Genomic DNA, 19,137 nt, shown 5'->3' with positions numbered 1-19,137 from the left:
CAGCCCAAAAGTTCCTTAAGCTGATAAGCAACTTCAGCAAAGTCTCAGGAAAATCACTAGCATTCCTATACACCAACAATAGTTAAGTCGCGAGCCAAATCAGGAATGCTATTCCATTCCATTCTATTCCTGAAACACTGCCCGGAAAAATCAGAGATGATACTAATGCAAATATGGGATCATGAATAGAAAGAATCAATAACATTAAAATGGCCATACAGTCCAAAGCAATGCATAGATTAAATGCTATTCCTATCAAACTACAGATGGCATTCTTCAAATAACTAGAAAATACGATTTTAAAATTCATGTGGAACCAAAAAGAGCTCAAATAGCAATCCAAAGCAATCCAAAGAAAAAGAACAAAGCTGGAGGCATCACAATACCTGATTTCAAACTATAATACCAAGCTACAGTAACCAAAGCAGCATGGTACTGGTACAAAAACAGACACATAGATCAATATAACAGGATAATGAGCCCAAAAAGAAGGCCTACAGCTATCTGATCTTCAACAAAGCTAAAAATTAAACAAGCAGTGGGGAAACAATCCCCTAATTCAATAAATGGTGGAGGATAACTAACTAGCCATATGCAGAAGACTGAAACTGGACCCCTTCCTTACACCTTGTTCAAAAATCAACTCAAGATGGATTAAAGACTTAAATGTGTAATCCAAAAGTATAAAAACACTGGAAGAAAACTTAGGCAATACCATCCTGGATCTACAAAAAGGCAATGATTTCATGACACAGACACTGGAAGCAATTGCGACAAAAGTAAAAATTCACAAATGGCACCTAGTTAAACTAAAGAGTTTCTACACAGTAAAAGAGACTATCAATGGAGTGAACTGGAAACCTACATACAGAATGGAAAAAAGTTTTGCAAACTATGCATCCAAGAAGGGTTTAATGTTGAATATCGATAAGGAACTTAAACAAATTTATAAGGTAAAAACAACCCAATTTAAAAGTGGGCAAAGGACATGAACAGACCCTTCTCAAAAGAAGACATACATGCAGCCAACAAACATAGAAAAAAAAAAAAATGCTCAATGGCTGCATGTGGTGGCTCACGCCTGTAATCCCAGCACTTTAGGAGGCTGAGGCAGGCAGACTACTTGAGGTCGGCAGTTTGAGACCAACCTGCCCAACATGGTGAAATCCCATCTCTACTGAAAATACAAAAAAAAAAAAGAAAGAAAAGAAAAAAATAGCCAAGTGTGGTGGCATGTGCCTGTAATCCCACCTACTCACAAGGCTGAGGCATGAGAATTGCTTGAACCCAGGAGGCGGAGGTTGCAGCGAGCTCAGATCATGCAACTTCAGTCCAGCCTGGGTGACAGAGCAAAACTCCTTCTGAAAAAAAAAAAAAAAAAAAAAAAGGTTCAACATTACTGATCATTAGAGAAAAACAAATCAAAACCACATGAGATAACATCTCATACCCGTACAACTATTCCTAAAATGTCAATAAATAAATAAATAAATAACAGATGGTGGCAAGATTGCAGATAAAAGGGAATGCTTATACACTGTTGGTGGGAGTATAAATTAATTCAACTGTAGTGGAAAACAGTAGGGCGATTCCTCACAGACCTAAAAACAGAACTACCATTCAAGTCAGCAACCCCATTACTGGGTATATACCCAAATAATATGAATTGTTCTATCATAAAGACAGATGCATGCATGTGGTCATTGCAGCACTATTTGCAATAGCAAAGACACAGAGTCAACTGAAATGCCCATCAATAGTAGACTGGATTTTTTTAAAAAGCATTATAAGTACACTGTAGAATGTTTTGCAGCCATAAAAAATAATGAGATCATGTCCTTGGCAGAAACATGGATGGAGTTGAGGCCATTATCCTTAGCAAACTAACGCAGGAACAGAAAACCAAATACTGCATGTTCTCACTTACAAGTGGGAGCTAAATGATGAGAACACATGGACACATATCGGGGAACAACAGACACTGGAGCCTACTTGAGGGTGAGCAGTGGGAAAAGGGAAAGGATCAGAAAAAATAACTATTGGGTACTAGGCTTAGTACCTCAGTTAGATAATAATCTGTACAACAAATGCCCATGACACAAGTTTATCTATATAACAAACTTGAACATGTACTACTGAACTTAAAATAAAAAATAAAAAATTAAACTAACTAAATAAAAATAAAAACATGTTTTGACAGCCTTGGTCTAGAATCATGACTGACCAGTGAATTCTGAAAATCAAGACTTTGGTTAAGTACATGAATTTGATGAATGCCTTGATTTTCATGTTATGCTTTTTAGAAATGTATATATTCAATTTAATTTTAATATATAGTATGGTCACTAATAATGTTTCCTTGAGAAAGACAAAAATCTAATACTAGATGCACAGATTAGCCATTGTTAAAGAAGATTTTCTTCACTGAGTTACTTAAATTTTTTTTATGTTGATGGTTTTAATGTTTAATGTTGGCAGTGAAGTAGTTAAAAGTTTAACATTGGGCAAAAGAAAATATTCTGTCCAAACAGATTGCTCAGTAAGTCCAGTGCTCATAAATCCACTGTAGGAAAGCTCCTCACAAAGAGCTGGCAATTAAGGCAGACACAAAGAGCAACCCTATCAACCAAAGCACTACAAAGCCTCCTCACAGACCTAGAACTGTTATTATTACCAGACATGAACAAAGCATCTAATTTGACATCTGTTGTCTGGGGTCTCAAAACAGGCTTGCGGTTTGGTAATGCAGTTATGGATGCCTTTCAGGAGACTGGTGAAGCATACCTGGTGGGATTTTTCAACATGCTCACCTGTGTACCATCCTTTCTCAATAATTAGTTCATCATACACACACATATCCACTTGGCCAATTGGTTATGAAGAGAGGCAGTTCGTATGGTGTTTTGTAATTAATTGTGTAAACTATGTTAATTTTAATGCGTGATGTATTTGTAAAAAATTGTTTATAAGATGCTGCATTTTTACTTAAGTAAGACCATTTTTTGCTTAGATCATAATCATGCTTCTGTAGGTTAATTATTTGTTGGTTAGCTCTTAAGGTACTATAACTGATATACTTGTATACAGGGTCCTTATAAAATACAACTTATAACTAAATCCAGATATTTAATAATTGGGCCCATTAAGTCCAATCACACATCACTATGACAGAGCAAAAGCTTTTCCAAGGGTATAATTTTTCTATGTAATAATTTATGTTATCCTATAAAAAGTAAATCTGGCATCTGGTTTACTGATAGAATATATCATATTCATTTATCATAACTATTTTATGTATTTTGGTGCTATTTATGTATTTTTTATGTATTTTAAAATTAAATATAGTACATTGATACACAGGAGAGCTTATCATTAAGGTGGGTATACAGGTAGTTTTCTCCTGATTAGACTGTAATTGTTTTCATAAAAATAAGATGTTATGCCACATTATAACTTGCATATGTCCCCATTGCACCATATATTAACCAACCTTATAACTGACAATACTAATACTACATTAGAATTTAATAAGGACATTATATTAAAATATAAAATTGCTCATGCCAGCGTTCTGAAGCAGACACTGCAGATTTTCAATAGTGGTACGGTTGATGTCATAACTAGGTTGGATTTTTATTCTCTATTAAGAGAAAACTAAATATAGGAGAAGCTGTATGCCTTCTACAGTATTATTGTAACAACCCTTAGAGTAAATTTTCTTTGGAGAGTAGGATGAAAGGGACAAATTCCAAGCTTATCAAAGCTTATCAGAATCTATGCCATCTAATACAATTTAGAGATTAAGATATGTCTGGTATAAACATCTTGGAAAAGGTACCTTATAGAGGTAGTCTTCAAAATGTTTTATTTTTATTTCAATAGGTTTTTGAGGAACAGGTCATATTTTGTTACATGAATGAGTTCTTTAGTGGTGATTTCTGATACTTTTGTGCACCCATCACCTGAGCAGTGTACACTGCATTCAATGCGTAGTCTTTTATCCCTCACTTACCTCCCACCCTTTCCGCTGAATCCCCAAAGTTCATTCTATCATTCTTATGCATTTGCGTCCTCATAGCTCAGCTCTCGCTTATGAGTGAGAATATATGATGTTTGGTTTTCCATTCCTGAGTTACTTCATTTAGAATAACGGTCTCCAATTCCATCCAGGTTGCTGCGAATGCCACTATTTCATTTCTTTTTCTGGCTGAGTAGTATTCCATGGTGTATCTATATCTATATCTATATCTATATCTATATCTATATCTATATCTATCTCACATTTTCTTTTTCCTCTCTTTGATTGATGGGCATTTAGGCTGGTTCCATATTTTTGCAATTACAAATTGTGCTGCTATAAAAATGCATGTGGAAGTATCTTTTTTGTATAATGACTTCTTGTCACTGGGTAGTTACGCAGGAGTGGAATTGCTGGATCAAAGGGTAGTTCTACTTTTAGTTCTTTAAGGAATCTCCACACTGTTTTCCATAGAGGTTGTGTTAGTCTACATTTCCACCAACAGTTTAAAAGTGTGCCCTTTTCACCATATCCACATCAACACCCATTACTTTTTTGATTTTTTTGACTACGGCCATTCTTGCAGAAGTAATGTGATATCACACTGTGGTTGTGATTTGATTTTCCCTGATCATTAGTGGTGTTGAGCATTTTTTTCATGTTTTTGGCCATTTGTATATCTTCTTTTGAGAACTGTCTATTCATGTCCTTAGTCCACCTTTTGATGGGATTGTGTTTTTTTTTTTTTCTTGCTGATTTGTTTGACTTCCTTGTAGATTCCAGATATTAGTACTTTGTCAGATATATAGATTATGAAGATTTTTTCCCACTCTCTGGGATGTCTGTTTATTCTACTGATTATGTCTTTTGCTGTGCAGAAACCTTAGTTTATTTAAGTCCCATCTATTTCTCTTTGATTTTGTTACATTTGCTTTTGGGTTCTTGGTCATAAAGTCTTGGCATAAGCCAATGTCTAGAAGGATTTTTCCAATGTTATCTTCTAGAATTTTTATGGTTTCAAGTCTTAGATTTAAGACTTTGATCCATCTTGAGTTGATTTTTGTATAAGGTGAGTGATATGGTTTGGCTGTGTTCCACAAAATCTCATCTTGAATTGTAGCTCCATAATTCATGTTGTGGGAGAAACCCAGTGGGAGATTATTTAATCATGGGCATGGTTTCCTCCATACTGTCTCGTGGTAGTAAATAAGTCTCACAAGAACTGATGGTTTTATAAGAGGAAACCCCTTTTGCTTGATTTTCATTCTCTTCTCTTTTCTGTTGCCATGTGGGACGTGACTTTCACCTTCCGCCATGATTGTGAGATCTCCCCAGCTGTATGGAACTCTGAGTCCATTAAACCTCTTTCTTTTATAAATTGCCCAGTCTCAGGTATGTATTTGTCAGCAGCATGAAAATGGACCAATACAGTGAGAGATGAGGATTCAGTTTCATTTTTTTTTTTTTACATTCAATGCAATTTCCATCAAAATACCAACATCATTCTTCATGAAACTAGAAAAAAAAATCCTAAAATTCATGTGGAACCAACAAAGATCCCATATAGCCAAAGCAAGGTGAAGCAAAAAGAAGAAATCTGGAGGCATCACATTACCTAACTTTAAACTACACTATAAGGCCATAGTCACCAAAAGAGCATGGTACTAGTATTAAAAAAAAGGCACATAGACAAATGGAACAGAATAACCCAGAAATAAAGCCAAATATTTACAGCCAACTAAGCTTCAATAAAGCAAACAAAACCATAAAGTGTAGAAAGAATGCCCTATTCAACAGAAGGTGCTGGGTACTGGTATGACAAATGGTACCGATTTGTGTACATTAATTTTGTATTCTGAAACTCTGCTAAATTCATTTACCAGTTCTAGGAGCTTTCCGGATGTGTCTTTAGGGTTTTGTAGGTATACAATCATGTCATCAGCAAACAGTGAGTTTGACTTCCTCTTTACCTATTTGGATGCCCTTGATTTCTTTCCCTTGTGTGATTTCCAGTAATTTGTTGAATAGAAGTGGTGAAAGTGGGCATCCTTGTCTTGTATTAGTTCTCAGGGGGAATGCTTCCGACATTTTCCCCATTCAATATAATGTTGGTTGTGGGTTTGTCATAGATGGCTTGACAGATCTTAAGGTATAGCTTGTGAAACGTTAAGGTATGCACCTTCTATGCCAATTTTAATGAGGGATGCTAGATTTTGTCAAATGCTTTTTCTGCATCTATTGAAATGGCCATGTAATTTTTGTTTTTAATTCTGTTTATGTGATGTACCACATTTATTGACTTTCAGGTGTTAAAACATCCCTGCATCCCTTGTATGAAACCCACTTGATCATGGTGGATTATTTTTCATATGCTGTTGGATTCAGTTCACCAGTATTTCGTTGAGGATTTTTGCATCTATGTTCATCAGGGATATTGGTCTGTAGTTTTCTTTTTTTGTTGCGTCCTTTCCTGGTTTTAGTATTAGGGTGATACTGGCTTCATAAAATGATTTGAGGAAGATTCCATCTTTCTCTATATTTTGAAATAGTGTCAATAGGATGGGAACCAAATCTTCTTTGAATGTCTGATAGAATTCAGCTGTTGTACCCTGGGCTTTTTGTTGTTGTTGACAATTTTTATTGCCATTTCAATCTTGTTGCTTGTTTTTAGTCTGTACAGGTTTCTATATCTTTCTGCTTTAAACTAGGAGTGTTGTATATTTCCAGGAATTTATCCATCTCCTCTAGGTTTTCTAGTTTGTGCATGTAAAGGTGTTCATAGTAGCCTTGAGTGAAGTTTTGTATTTTTGTGGTATCGGTAGTAATATCTCCTGTTTCTTTTCTAGTTGAACTTATTTGTTTCTTATTTTCTTGGTTAATCTCCATTATGGTTGATCAATTTTGTCTTTTCAAAAGAACCAGCTTTTTATTTCATTTATCTTTTGTATTATTTTTGTTTCAGTTTTATTTAGTTCTGCTCTGATCTTGGTTATTTCCTTTCTTATGCTGAGTTTGGGCTTGATTTGTTCTTGTTTCTCCAGTTCCTTGAGGCATGACCATAGATTGTCTATATATGCATTTTCAGAATTCTTGATGTAGGCATTTAAATGTATAAACTTTCCCCTTAGTAAGGGAGGAGACCACCCCTCATATTGTCTTATGCCCAATTTCTGCCTCCAAAGAAACAAGAAGAAGTAAAAACTAAAAGGCAGAAATGAAATCCACAAGCAGACAGCCTGGCACCACACCCTGGGCCTGGTAGTTAAAGATTGACCCCTGACCTAATCAGTTATGTTATCTATAGATTACAGACATTGTATAGAAAAGCACTCTGAAAATCCCTGTCCTGTTCTGTTCCATTCTAATTACTGGTGCATGCAGCCCCCAGTCACATACCCCTTGCTTGCACAATCAATCATGACCCTCTCACATGGACCCCCTTAAAGTTGTGAGCCCTTAAAGGGGACAGGAATTGCTCATTCAGGGAGCTCAGTCATTGGAGACATGAGTCTTGCCGAAGCTCCCAGGTGGATAAAGCCCTTCCTTCTTTAACTCAGTGTCTGAAGGGTTTTGTCTGTGGCTTGTCCTGCTACATTTGCACCACTATTGCTGCATCCCAGAGGTTTCGATAGGTTGTGGCACTATTACTGCTCATGTCAAAAGGTTTTTTAATTTCTATCTTGATGTCACTGTTGACCCAATGATCATTCAGGAGCAGGTTATTTAACATCTAGGTATTTGAGTGGTTCTGAGGGTACCTTCTGGAGTTGATTTCTCATTTTATTCCACTGTGGTCTGAGAGAATATATAATTTCAGTTTCGTTAAATTTGTTGAGACTTGTTTTGTGTATCTTGAACTTTGTCTGTCGTATAGTGTATCTTGAAGAACATTCCATGTGCTGATGAATAGAATGCATATTCTGCAGTTGCTGGTAAAATGTTCTGTAAATATCTGTTAAGTCCAATTGTTTTAGGAATAGTTTAAGTCCGTTCTTTGTTGACTTTCTGTCTTAATGACCTATCTAGTGCTGTCAGTGGAATATTAAAGTCCCCCACTATTATTGTGTTGCTGTCTACCTCATTTCTTAGGTCTTGTTTTATAAATTTGGGAGCTCCAGTGTTAGGTGCACATATATTTAAGATGATTATATTTTCCTGTTGAATTAGTCCTTTTATTATTATATGATGTCTGTTCCTCTTTGTCTTTTTTAACTGCTATTGCTTTAAAGTTTGTTTTGTCTGATATAAGAATAGCTACTCCTGCTCCCTTTTGGTGTCCTTTTGCATGGAATATCTTTTTCCACCCTTTTACCTTAAGTTTATGTGAGTCATTATGTATTAGGTGAGTCTCTTGAAAACAGTAGATACTTCGTTGGTGAATTCTTATCTACTCTGCTATTCTGTATCATTCAAGTGGAACATTTAGGCCATTTACATTAAATGTTAGTAGTGAGATGTGAGGTATTGTTCTATTCATTATGCTGTTTGTTGCCTGAATACCTTGACTTTTTAAAATTGTTGCTGTTTTATAGGTCCTGTAGGATTTATGCTTTAAGGAGATTCTATTTTGGTATAGTTGGAGAACTGGTTTCAAGTTTTAGATTTCCTTTTAGCAGTTCTTGTAGTGCTCGCTTGGTAGTGGCAAATTCTTTTCAGCATTTGTTTGTCTGGAAAAAAAAACTGTATCTTTCCTTCATTTATGAAGCTTAGTTTTGCTGGTCAAAAAATTCTTGTCTGATAATTGTTTAGTTTGAAGAGGCTGATGAAAGGACACCAAACCCTTCTAGTTCTTAGGGTTTCTGCTGAGAAATCTTCTTTTAATCTGATAGGTTTTCCTTTATAGGTTACCTGGTGCTTTTGCCTCTCAACTCTTAAAATTCTTTCCTTACTTTTGACTTTAGATAACCTGGTAGATACGTACCTAGGGAACGATCTGTTTGAGAGGAATTTCCCAAGTGTTCTTTGAACTTCCTGTTTTGGGATGTCTAGATCTCTAGAAAGGCCAGGGAAATGTTCCTCTATTATTCCCTTAAATATGTTTTCCAAACTTTTAGGTTTCTATTCTTCCTCCTGAACACCAATTATTCTTAGGTTTGGTCGTTTAACATAATTCCAAACTTCTTTGAGGCTTTTAAAATTATGTTTTCTTTATCTTTGTTGCATTGAGTTAATTTAAAGGCCTTGTCTTTGAACTCTGAAGCTCTTTCTTCTACTTCTTCAGTTCTATTGCTGTGACTTTTCAGTGTATTTTGTCATTCTGTAACTATGTCCTTATGCTATCTATTTCACTGGAGATTTTTTCATTTATATCCTGTATCCCGTTTTTAATTTCTTTAAGTTGATATTTATCTTTCTCTGTTGCCTTTTTGATTAGCTTAATACTCTACCTTCTGAATTCTTTTTCTGGCAATTCAGAGATTTTTTATCTTGGTTTGAATCCATTGCTGGTAAGGTAATATGATCTTTGGGGATTGTTAAAGAATTTGTTTTGTCATATTACCAGAAATGGTGCTCTGGTTCCTTCTTACTCAGGTAGACTATGTCAGAGGGAAGATCTGGGACTCAGCGACTGCTGTTCAAACTATTTTGTCCCACAGAGTGCTCCCTCGATGTGGTGCTCTCCCCTTTCCCCTAGGGATAGGGAGAGCACCATATCCTGAGAGGTAAACTGCAGTGATTGTTATTTCTCTTCTGGATTCAGCCACCCAGCAGACCTACTGGGCTCCAGACTGGCAATGGGGAGTGACTGCAAAGAGTCTTGTGATATAATCCATCTTCATGTCTCTCAGCCATGGATATCAGCACCTGCTCCATTGGAGGTAGCAGGGGAGTGAAGTGGACTATGTGAGGGTCCTTGGTTGTATTTTTATTAAGTGCATTGGTTTTGTGTTGTTTGGACTCCAATTAGGAAGTGGTGCTTTCAAGAACACATCAGCTGCAGGTGTATAGGGAGGATACATGGTTCTTGTAGGGTCGCCTTTGGATAAGTGTTCAGTTTTATCAGGTGGTACGGAGGGCCATAGAGCTCCCCAGGGATTATGTTCATTGTCTTTGGCTAACAGGAGTGCAGAATTAGGCATGCCTGAACTCAGACTCTCTTTGGGTAGGGCTTGCTGTGGCTGCTTTGGGGGATGCGAGTGTGTTTCCCAGGCCAATGGAGTTATGTTCCTAGGGGGATTATGGCTGCCTCTGCTACATCACACAGGACACCAGGGAAGTGAAAGAAAGATGGCAGCCCACAGCTGAAAAGGCCAGTCTCAATAGCATCGTGCCTCCCCAACAGCACTGAGTTTATTTCCAGGCAGTTGGTGAGCAGGACTGACAACCTTCCCCAGGCTACAAGCCTCCCAACTGAGAAAGCAAGACAACTCACAGTCCCTCAGCTGTCCCATGGAGCTTACAGTGGCAATGCACCTCCTTCAAAGGGTCTGTGGATTCTCTCAGTGGTATGTTTCTACGGTAGTTCCTGGAGCAAAAGTTGATAATATGGATCTCCATATGCTGCTCTGTCCATTCCAGTGGGAGTTGCAAGTTAGTCTACTTCCTATCCACCATTTTCTCCTCCACCACCAAAATGGTCTCAAAATTATTCTTCTATTGAAGGTTTTAGATCAGTTATCTTGATTAAAAATTTAAATAAATTTTTGTTCTCTTAGAAATTTAAATAAATTTCCAAAAAAATCATAGCAAACAGAGAGAACCTTTGCATGCATTCCCTTGAGATTGGTAGAGAGTTGAAGATGACCACTACCATCACTAGTATTGGTGATCCTGGCAAAAATATATGGAAATGGAAAGAATAAGAGAGAGAATAAAACTCAATATTTCTGGAATCAACAAACTAGTAAAACTAACAATGGAGTTCAGGAAGACTACCAGATACAGGTTCAACTTACACAAATGAATAGCATTTCTCTACATTATAAATAATCTATTAGAAATATAATTTAAAAGTAGTATGAAAAACTAAGAAGCATTAATGGATTAACTTAACCAAGCATATGTACAACCTTTATGACGACATTTTTACAACACTATAAAGTCATAGAAGACCATCTGAATAAATGGAGATCCATTCCAACAAATAATGCAAAGATGCAAATTATCTCCTAATTAATCTATAAATTTAACACAATGTCAATCAAAATTTCAGCTGTATTTGAGAAACTTGAAACTTACTCTAAAATCTATATGGAAAAATAACATACCCCTAAGTAAATCCTGAATAAAAGAGGTTTGTTCTTCAAATATTAAGACAACTTTCAATCCTATGATAATAAAAATAATATGATATTGTTTCAATAACTGAATAGACAAATATAACAATAGATTGGAGACTGATTAATGTATTTAAAGAAACTAAACATGAAATAATGATGGCAAAGCAACTCAAAGGGGGGATCGTCGAATGGTTTAGAAGATGGTATTAATAACATTTTCTTTCTATATAAAGAAAAATTAAAAATGGAGCTCTAGCTAATAGAATATAAAAATGCAAACTCTGATCTGATTACAGATTTGAATGTGAAAAAAGAAACTTATAAACTTAACAGAAGATAATGCAGCAGAATGTCTTTGTGTCCAAGGGTTGGGAAGAACTTGATAAACAAAATTTCAAAAGCACAAACTATGAGGCCAAAATTCCATCGATTTGATCACATTACATCAAGGATTTCTGTTCAACAAAGGATATCACACACAAAGTTAATAAACTGGCAAAAGATATCTGCCATGTTTAAATCATAGAAGGGATTAATGACTAAAATATAGCAACTACCGAAAATAAAAAAGACAGCATCTAGAAACCCCAATTCACCAGCTAATTTCTTAACCATGAAAATAAACACAGAATTAGAAAACTACTCACCCTTTCCACTTTATCCAGCTGGTCCAAGCTACCATCATCTCTTACCGGAATTAATCCAGCCACCTTTGCCACTACTTACTGTATAACTCACTCTTTGAGTGATCTCATCCATATTATGACTTTAAATATCATCTACATGCTGATGACTCTCAAATTTCATTAAATTAAGATAGCTAGATCTGCAGCACAGACCCTCTACTAACTCACATATCCAGCTTACCTAGTTGCAGGCATAGGTCAACTTACCACATGGAAAGGGGCAGTGCAATAGGGAGTGCTGAGATAAAAGAAACAGTAATCCTGCCCACTGGTAAGACATTTCCAGCGAACATTTTAGGTTCTGACTAATCAAATTAACATCTTTCTTGTCTGAAGCTGATGGAGGTAGAAGGCAGAAGTGTGCAGTTAGTAATAGACTAGCATTATCTGTATTCCCATTGCTACTGACAAAGGCAGAAGCGTGGGTCTGTTTCATGAATGTTTGTTTTGTCCTATTGATTTTTATTTACGGTATCATGTCACTTTAATTATTGTATCTTCATCTTCATAATATGCTATACTATTGGGTTATGCTAGTATGATTTCATTAGTATTTTTTTAAGTGTTTTGGCTTTTCTTGCTCAGGTATTCTTTATTTTTCCAAATGAACTTTGCATACAATAATTTCATTGCAGTACAAAAATATATCCAGTTGTAGTTATACAAAATAATAAAATACCTAGGAATAATAAAAATACCTAGTAAAAATTTTAACCAAAGAGATGAAAGATCTCTACAATGAAAGCTACAAACACTGATGAAAGAAATTGAAGAGGATATAAACAAATGAAAAAATATCAAAATAATATCATTGAAATGACCATATTGTCCAAAGCAATCTGCAGATTCAATGCAATTCCTCTAAAAATATCAATGTCATACTTAACAAAACTTTTCAAAAATTTGAACATTTATATGACACCAAAAAAGAGCCCAAATAGCCAAAGCAGTCCTGAGCCATAAACAAATAAACAAATAAACCACTGGAGGCATTACATTACCTGACTTCAAAATATATTAAAAGGCTATGGTAACCCAAACAGCATGGTATAAAAATAGACACATAGACCAATGAAACAGAATAGAAAATCTAAAAATATTGCCACATATTTACAATCAACTGATCTTTGACAAAACTGACAAAAAGTTACATTGGAGAAAGAACATCCTCTTTAGTAAATAGTGCTGAGGAAATTGGATAGCCGCATGCAGAAGAATAAAACTGGACCTCTATCTCTCACCATATACAAAATTATCTTACAATGGATTAAAGACTAAAATGTCAGATGTGAAACTATAAAAATAGTAGAAGAAAACTGGAGAGAAACTCTCCTGAACATTGGTTGAGTCAAAGAATTGATGACCTCAAAAGTACAGTTGATAAAAGCAAAAATAGGCAAATGGGGCTATATTTAACTAAATATTGCACAGCAAAGGAAATAACAGAGTGAAAAGACAACCTGTTGAATGGGAGAAAACAATTACAAAGTATTCATTTGGCTGGGGACTAATACTAGAATACCAAGAAACTCAAGCAAGTTAAAAGGGAAAAAAACACATTAAAAAGTGGGTAAAAGACATGAATAGACATTTCTCAAAATAAGACATACAAATGGCCAACAGGTATATGAAAACATGCTCAACATTACTAATTATCAGGGAAATGCACATTAAAACCACAATGACAGATCATCTTATCCTAGTCAGAATGGCTATTACTAAAAAGACAAAAAATAATAATAATAACAGATGCTGGCAAGGATGCAGAGAAAAGGGAACTCTTACACACTATTGGTGGAAATGTAAACTAGTGGAGGCACTATAAAACGTGGTACAAAAACTTCTAAAAAAACTAAAAAATTACTATTCAATCCAGGAATGTCACTACTAGATATTTACCCAAATGAAAAGAAATCAATATATCAAAGGAATACCTGCACTTATATATAGCACTATTCACAATAGCAAATATATGAAATCAACCTGTGTTCATCAAGGGATGAATGGATAAAGAAAATGTGGTATATATACACAATGGAACACTATTCAGCTATAAAAAAGAATGAAATCATATCATCTGCAGCAACATGGATGCAAATGGAGGTCATTATCTTAAGTAAAATAAATCAGACCCAAAAAGACAAATATTGCATTTTCTCACTTATATGTAATAGCTAAAACCTTTGATCATATGGAAATAAAGAGTGGAAAGGTAGATAACAGAGACTGGGAAGGGTGGTGAGTGTTAAAGAAAGGGAAAGATGAAGAAAACTGATTTAAAGGGTAAAAATATACAGTAAAATGGAATGAATTCAATGTCTGATAGCAGATTAAGATTACTATACTTAACAAAAATATATTATACTCGGATGATGGACACTATACATATTCTGACTTGATCATTATACGTAATATACATGTAACAAAATTTCTCACATACTTCTTACATTTGTACAAATAAAATAAAATATCCAACTGTGATTGGATATAGTAGTTAGAACTACTTTAAACCTATACATTATTTAAGATAGATTACCTCCTCTTAAATAGTAGTATGTGCCAAAGTTTCATTCTCAGCTAATATCATTGTCACTTTACACACTATCTCACTGGGTGATTACATACATATCATGATTTCAACTACCATCCATTGTAATTACTTACAACTGCTAAACCTTTATGTCTATCCCAGGTGTCTCTTCCAAGTTACAGATCCATATCTCAAACTGATGATAATCTCCTATCCATACAGCTGTCTCATTTCCACCTGGAGTGTGGTGGCATGATCTTGGCTCACTGCAGCCTCCACCTCCTGGGTTCAAGAGATTCTCCCGACTAAACCTCCTGAGTAGCTGGGACTGCAGGTGCACGCCACTGCACCCAGCTAATTTTTGTATTTTGGGTAGAGATGAGGGTTCACCATGTTGACCAGGCTAGTCTTGAACTCCTGACCTCAAGTGATCCACCCGCCTCAGCCCCTCAAAATGCTGGGATTATAGGAATAAGCTACCACTCCAGTCTGAAGTACATAATTTTTAAAGGAACAATCCAGAAGCCTGAAGCAGAGGTGATGCATGTCCTTTGTTCTTTCACTAAGTGTCCTCACTCACCAGGCTCAGCAGCCAGTGGCCAGCCGGTAGTAGATTCTAGCACTCCATGAGCATGAACAGAGTAGGGGCGGCTGGCATTATTCTTGAATACCACAGTCAGGATATCACCAACTTCTCCTTTGATAAGTGGACCTAATGTAAACAAAAATAAGTAAATAAATAAAGTTTCATTAATGAAGGAGTAGGACAGGGAACATTAAAGAAAGGGACATACATGGGCACTTCATAGAATTAGGAGTTTACCCTGAAAAAACATCCTTCTAAGACCTAGAAGGCATGGCTGGCTCCATTTTTAGATTCAGAAGTCCTTAAACTGTTACTATTACCCACAGGATGAAGGTACTTCAACGACAAGATTATACTCTCAATTACCTCCACTTTTCCCACCCCTACCCTCTATCTATAACAGCCCTAAGGTCTAAAGAATCAAGGTGCTGTGGAATCATTGATGATAAGGAGTGATAAGTTTGGCAGACAATATAGAATTGAGAGGATCTCTTCAGGAGTCAATGGGTCCCTTCTGTATCATAACTGGAATAAGGGGGAAAACACCTAAAGCAATAGTTAAACAGGGGTACAATGAAAAAACTGATTCCTTGTATATATATATTTTTTTCACTTTTTGATATTCCTAAGTTCTCCTGCCCCTAGCATTTATTACAACTTACCATCCTCAGAAACTCATACCTTGAAGATATAGAAAACCCAGTAAAACCTGGTTCATGTTGCAGCAGAATTCATGATTTCCTTCCTCCTCCTTCACTGTTTATTGTCGTGATTGTTTCATAAAATATTCCATAATTCCAGTGTATCATATGAAAACACTGAGAATGTGGAATAGTGAGGCCATCCTGGTACAACATAGCTGCCCCAGGTGCAGATCAGGCTGTTAAACATTAGGAGGAAAGTGGAATTCCCTTACCCAAGATTCCCAAGTGTTCTTCTGGTCCAGTCCTTGGCCGAGGGATCCTGAATGTACCATCAGTGTATTCCCTGAATACAGCTTTCTTGTATCTGGAACCCAGGAGCCCATCCTTGTTGTTCAGGAAAATGTAACCATAACTAGAGGAATCCAAAGAGTACTATCAGCACCTGGCCATCCACCCCTCATTTTCATTTGAATATTTATGAAGAAGCTAAGTCAGAACCAGCTTCATGTCACAGATAGAAAAAAAAAAGGGGGGGATATATTTCTTTTTTTCTTTTTAAAAAATTTTATTTATTATTATTTTTTTTTAGAGGGAGTTTCACTCTTGTTGCTTAGGCTGGAGTGCAATGGCACGATCTCGGCTCACCACAACCTCCACCTCCTGGATTCAAGCGATTCTTCTGTCTCAGCCTTCAGAATAGCTGGGATTACAGGCATGCGCCCCCATGCCCGGCTAATTTTTGTATTTTTTAGTAGAGATGGGGTTTCTCCATGTTGGTCAGGCTAGTTTTGAACTCCTGACTTCAGGTGATTCACCCGCCTTGGCCTGCCAAGGTGCTGGGATTACAGGCGTGAGCCACCACGCCTGGTCCCTATTTCTTCTAATGTCAGACTTCTCACCACATTGGCTGCATAACCACAATTAAAGATGGCAGGTATGCCATACACGGTGGCTCATGCCTGTAATCCCAGCACTTTGGGATGCTAAGACTGGTAGACTGCTTAAGCTCAGGAGTTTAAGACCAGCCTGGGCAACATGGCAAAACCCCAGCTCTACTAAAAATAAAAATTAAAAAAATTAGCTGGGTGTAGTGGCTTGTGCCTGTAATCCCAACTACTTGGTTGGTTGAGGCACAAGAATCCCTTGAACCTGGGAGGCAGAGGTTGCTGTGAGCCAAGATCATGCCACTGCACTCCAGCCTGGGCAACAGAGTGAGGCTTTGTCAAAAAAAAAGAAAAAAGAAAAAAGGATGGCGGGTTTCCTTGTTTACCATCATCCAGATAGAAATTTGGTATATAATTAATACTTCAAGAGAACTGAGCTAAGAATCAGAAGCCACAGGCTTTAGCTGCAGCCCTAATGATGTCTTGATGAAATTAGTTTTACAAAAGGGCAAGGTACAAGGTGGCAGGAAAACATTAACTGTGGTGAGGCATAGGAAGGGAATGAAATCTTACAGATTTTATCCTTATAGGATTCTGTCTAGTTTACAAACAGATTTGTCATTTGACATTTCTAATAGGCCTATGGGGTTTAGGTAGGTGCCAGAGGTGTAATCAGTTGCACAGAGATGACAGGACTTATTCTACAAGAGACACTGTTAGCCAGAAAGTGAGCCAGGATGTAGATTCAAGCCTGCTGCTCCTTCCCTCCCTCCTTTTCTAATCCTGTTCTTTCATCTTATACAGCATAATTTTCAAGATGAGTATACTCAGGCTCAGAGAGAGGAAGTCACTTTTAAAAATTTCCAAAAACTGAAACAATTCAGAAGCAAAATCAAATAACCCCATTAAAAATGGGCAAGAAATGGGTGTGGCAGTGTGTGCCTGTAGTCCCAGCTAATTGGGAGGCCAAGGCAGAAGAATTGCTTGAACCCGGGAGGCGAGGGTTGCAGTCAGCCGAAATCAAGCCACTGCACTCCAGCCTGCGTGACAAAGTGAGACTCCATCTCAAAAAAAAAAGCAAGAAAAATAAATCATTCTACCAAAAAGACACATGCACTCGTATGTTCATCACAGCACTATTCACAATAGCAAAGACATAGAATCAACCTAGGTGCCCATCAATGGTGGACTGGATAAAGGAAATGTGGTACTTTTAAACCATGGAATTCTACGCAGACTTTAAAAAGAATGAAATTATGTCCTTTTCAGCAACATGGATGTAGCTGGAAGCCATTAATTTCTCAGCAAATGAATGCAGGAACAGAAAGCAAAAATGTTCTCACTTATACATTGGGTACTTATGGACATAAAGATGGCAACAACAGAAACTGGGATGGGGGGCAAGGGTTGAAAACCTATTGGGTACTATGCTTACTACCTATGAGATGGGATCTGTACCCCAAACCTCAGCATCACATAATACACCCATGTAACAAACCTGCACAGGTACCCCCATACCTAAAATAAAAGTTGAAATTAATTAAAAGAAAGATTTAACAAGAGACACTGGGGATTACTAAAGGGGGACGAGAGGATGGGGAAAATGGTTGAAAAACTAACTATTGGATAGTATGCTCACTACCTGGATGACAGGATCATTCATACTCTAAAACTTAGCATTGCACAATATACCCATGTAACAAACCTGCACATGTACTCCCTGAATCTAAAATAAAAGTCCAAATAATTTAAAAAAGTATTCTCACTTGGCCCTACCTGAATGCTAGCAACTAATAATACATTTTTAAAAAACTGATGTAAATATCTCTGTTCTGGTTTCTTTTTTTTTAAATTAAAAGATCTTGTTAGATGTTTCTCACTGGTTTCTGATCAGAAACAAATGAGAGGAACTAAAGAAACAACTGATTTGATACCATTCCTTCTGAAACTATTCCAATCAATAGAAAAAGAGGGAATCCTCCCAAACTCATTTTATGAGGCCAACATCATCCTGATACCAAAGTCTGACAGAGATACAACAAAAAAAAGAGAATTTTAGACCAATATCCCTGATGAATATCGATGCAAAAATCCTCAATAAAATACTGGCAAACCGAATCCAGCAGCACATCAAGAAGTTTAGTCCACCATGATCAAGTTGGCTTCATCCCTGGGATGCAAGGCTGGTTCAACATACGCAAATCAATAAATGTAATCCAGCATATAAACAGAACCAAAGACAAAAACCACATGATTATCTCAATAGATGCAGAAAAGGCCTTCGACAAAATTCAACAGTCCTTCATGCTAAAAACTCTCAATAAATTTGGTACTGATGGAACATATCTCAAAATCATAAGAGCTATTTATGACAAATCCACAGCCAATATCATACTGAATGAGCAAAAACTGGAAGCATTCCCCTTGAAAACTGGCAAAAGACAGGGATGCCCTCTCTCACCACTCCTATTCAACAGAGTGTTGGAAGTTCTGGCTAGGGCAATCAGGCAAGAGAAAGAAATAAAACGTATTCAGTTAGGAAAAGAAGAAGTCAAATTGTCCCTGTTTG

General features: G+C 36.6%; 1 protein-coding gene across 4 annotated transcripts in view; it reads right to left on the bottom strand.

Moving 5' to 3' along the window:
• The window catches only part of HEPH (hephaestin), a 94,360-nt gene that overhangs the window by 36,332 nt on the left and 38,891 nt on the right, over positions 1–19,137 (bottom strand). For all 4 annotated transcript variants that reach the window (XM_011966290.1, XM_011966291.1, XM_011966292.1 and 1 more), the window contains 2 exons: positions 15,957–16,096; positions 15,035–15,166 (listed from right to left, as the gene is read on the bottom strand). In XM_011966290.1, the coding sequence (XP_011821680.1) occupies positions 15,035–15,166; positions 15,957–16,096 (272 nt within the window). The remainder of the gene's footprint in view (positions 1–15,034; positions 15,167–15,956; positions 16,097–19,137) is intronic.

This window comes from Mandrillus leucophaeus, unplaced genomic scaffold, assembly GCF_000951045.1.
Source record: "Mandrillus leucophaeus isolate KB7577 unplaced genomic scaffold, Mleu.le_1.0 Scaffold753, whole genome shotgun sequence".
NCBI classification, from domain to species: Eukaryota; Metazoa; Chordata; class Mammalia; order Primates; family Cercopithecidae; genus Mandrillus; species Mandrillus leucophaeus.
Note: the sequence above shows the minus strand (reverse complement) of the source record. Positions and strands in the feature narration are given on the sequence as shown.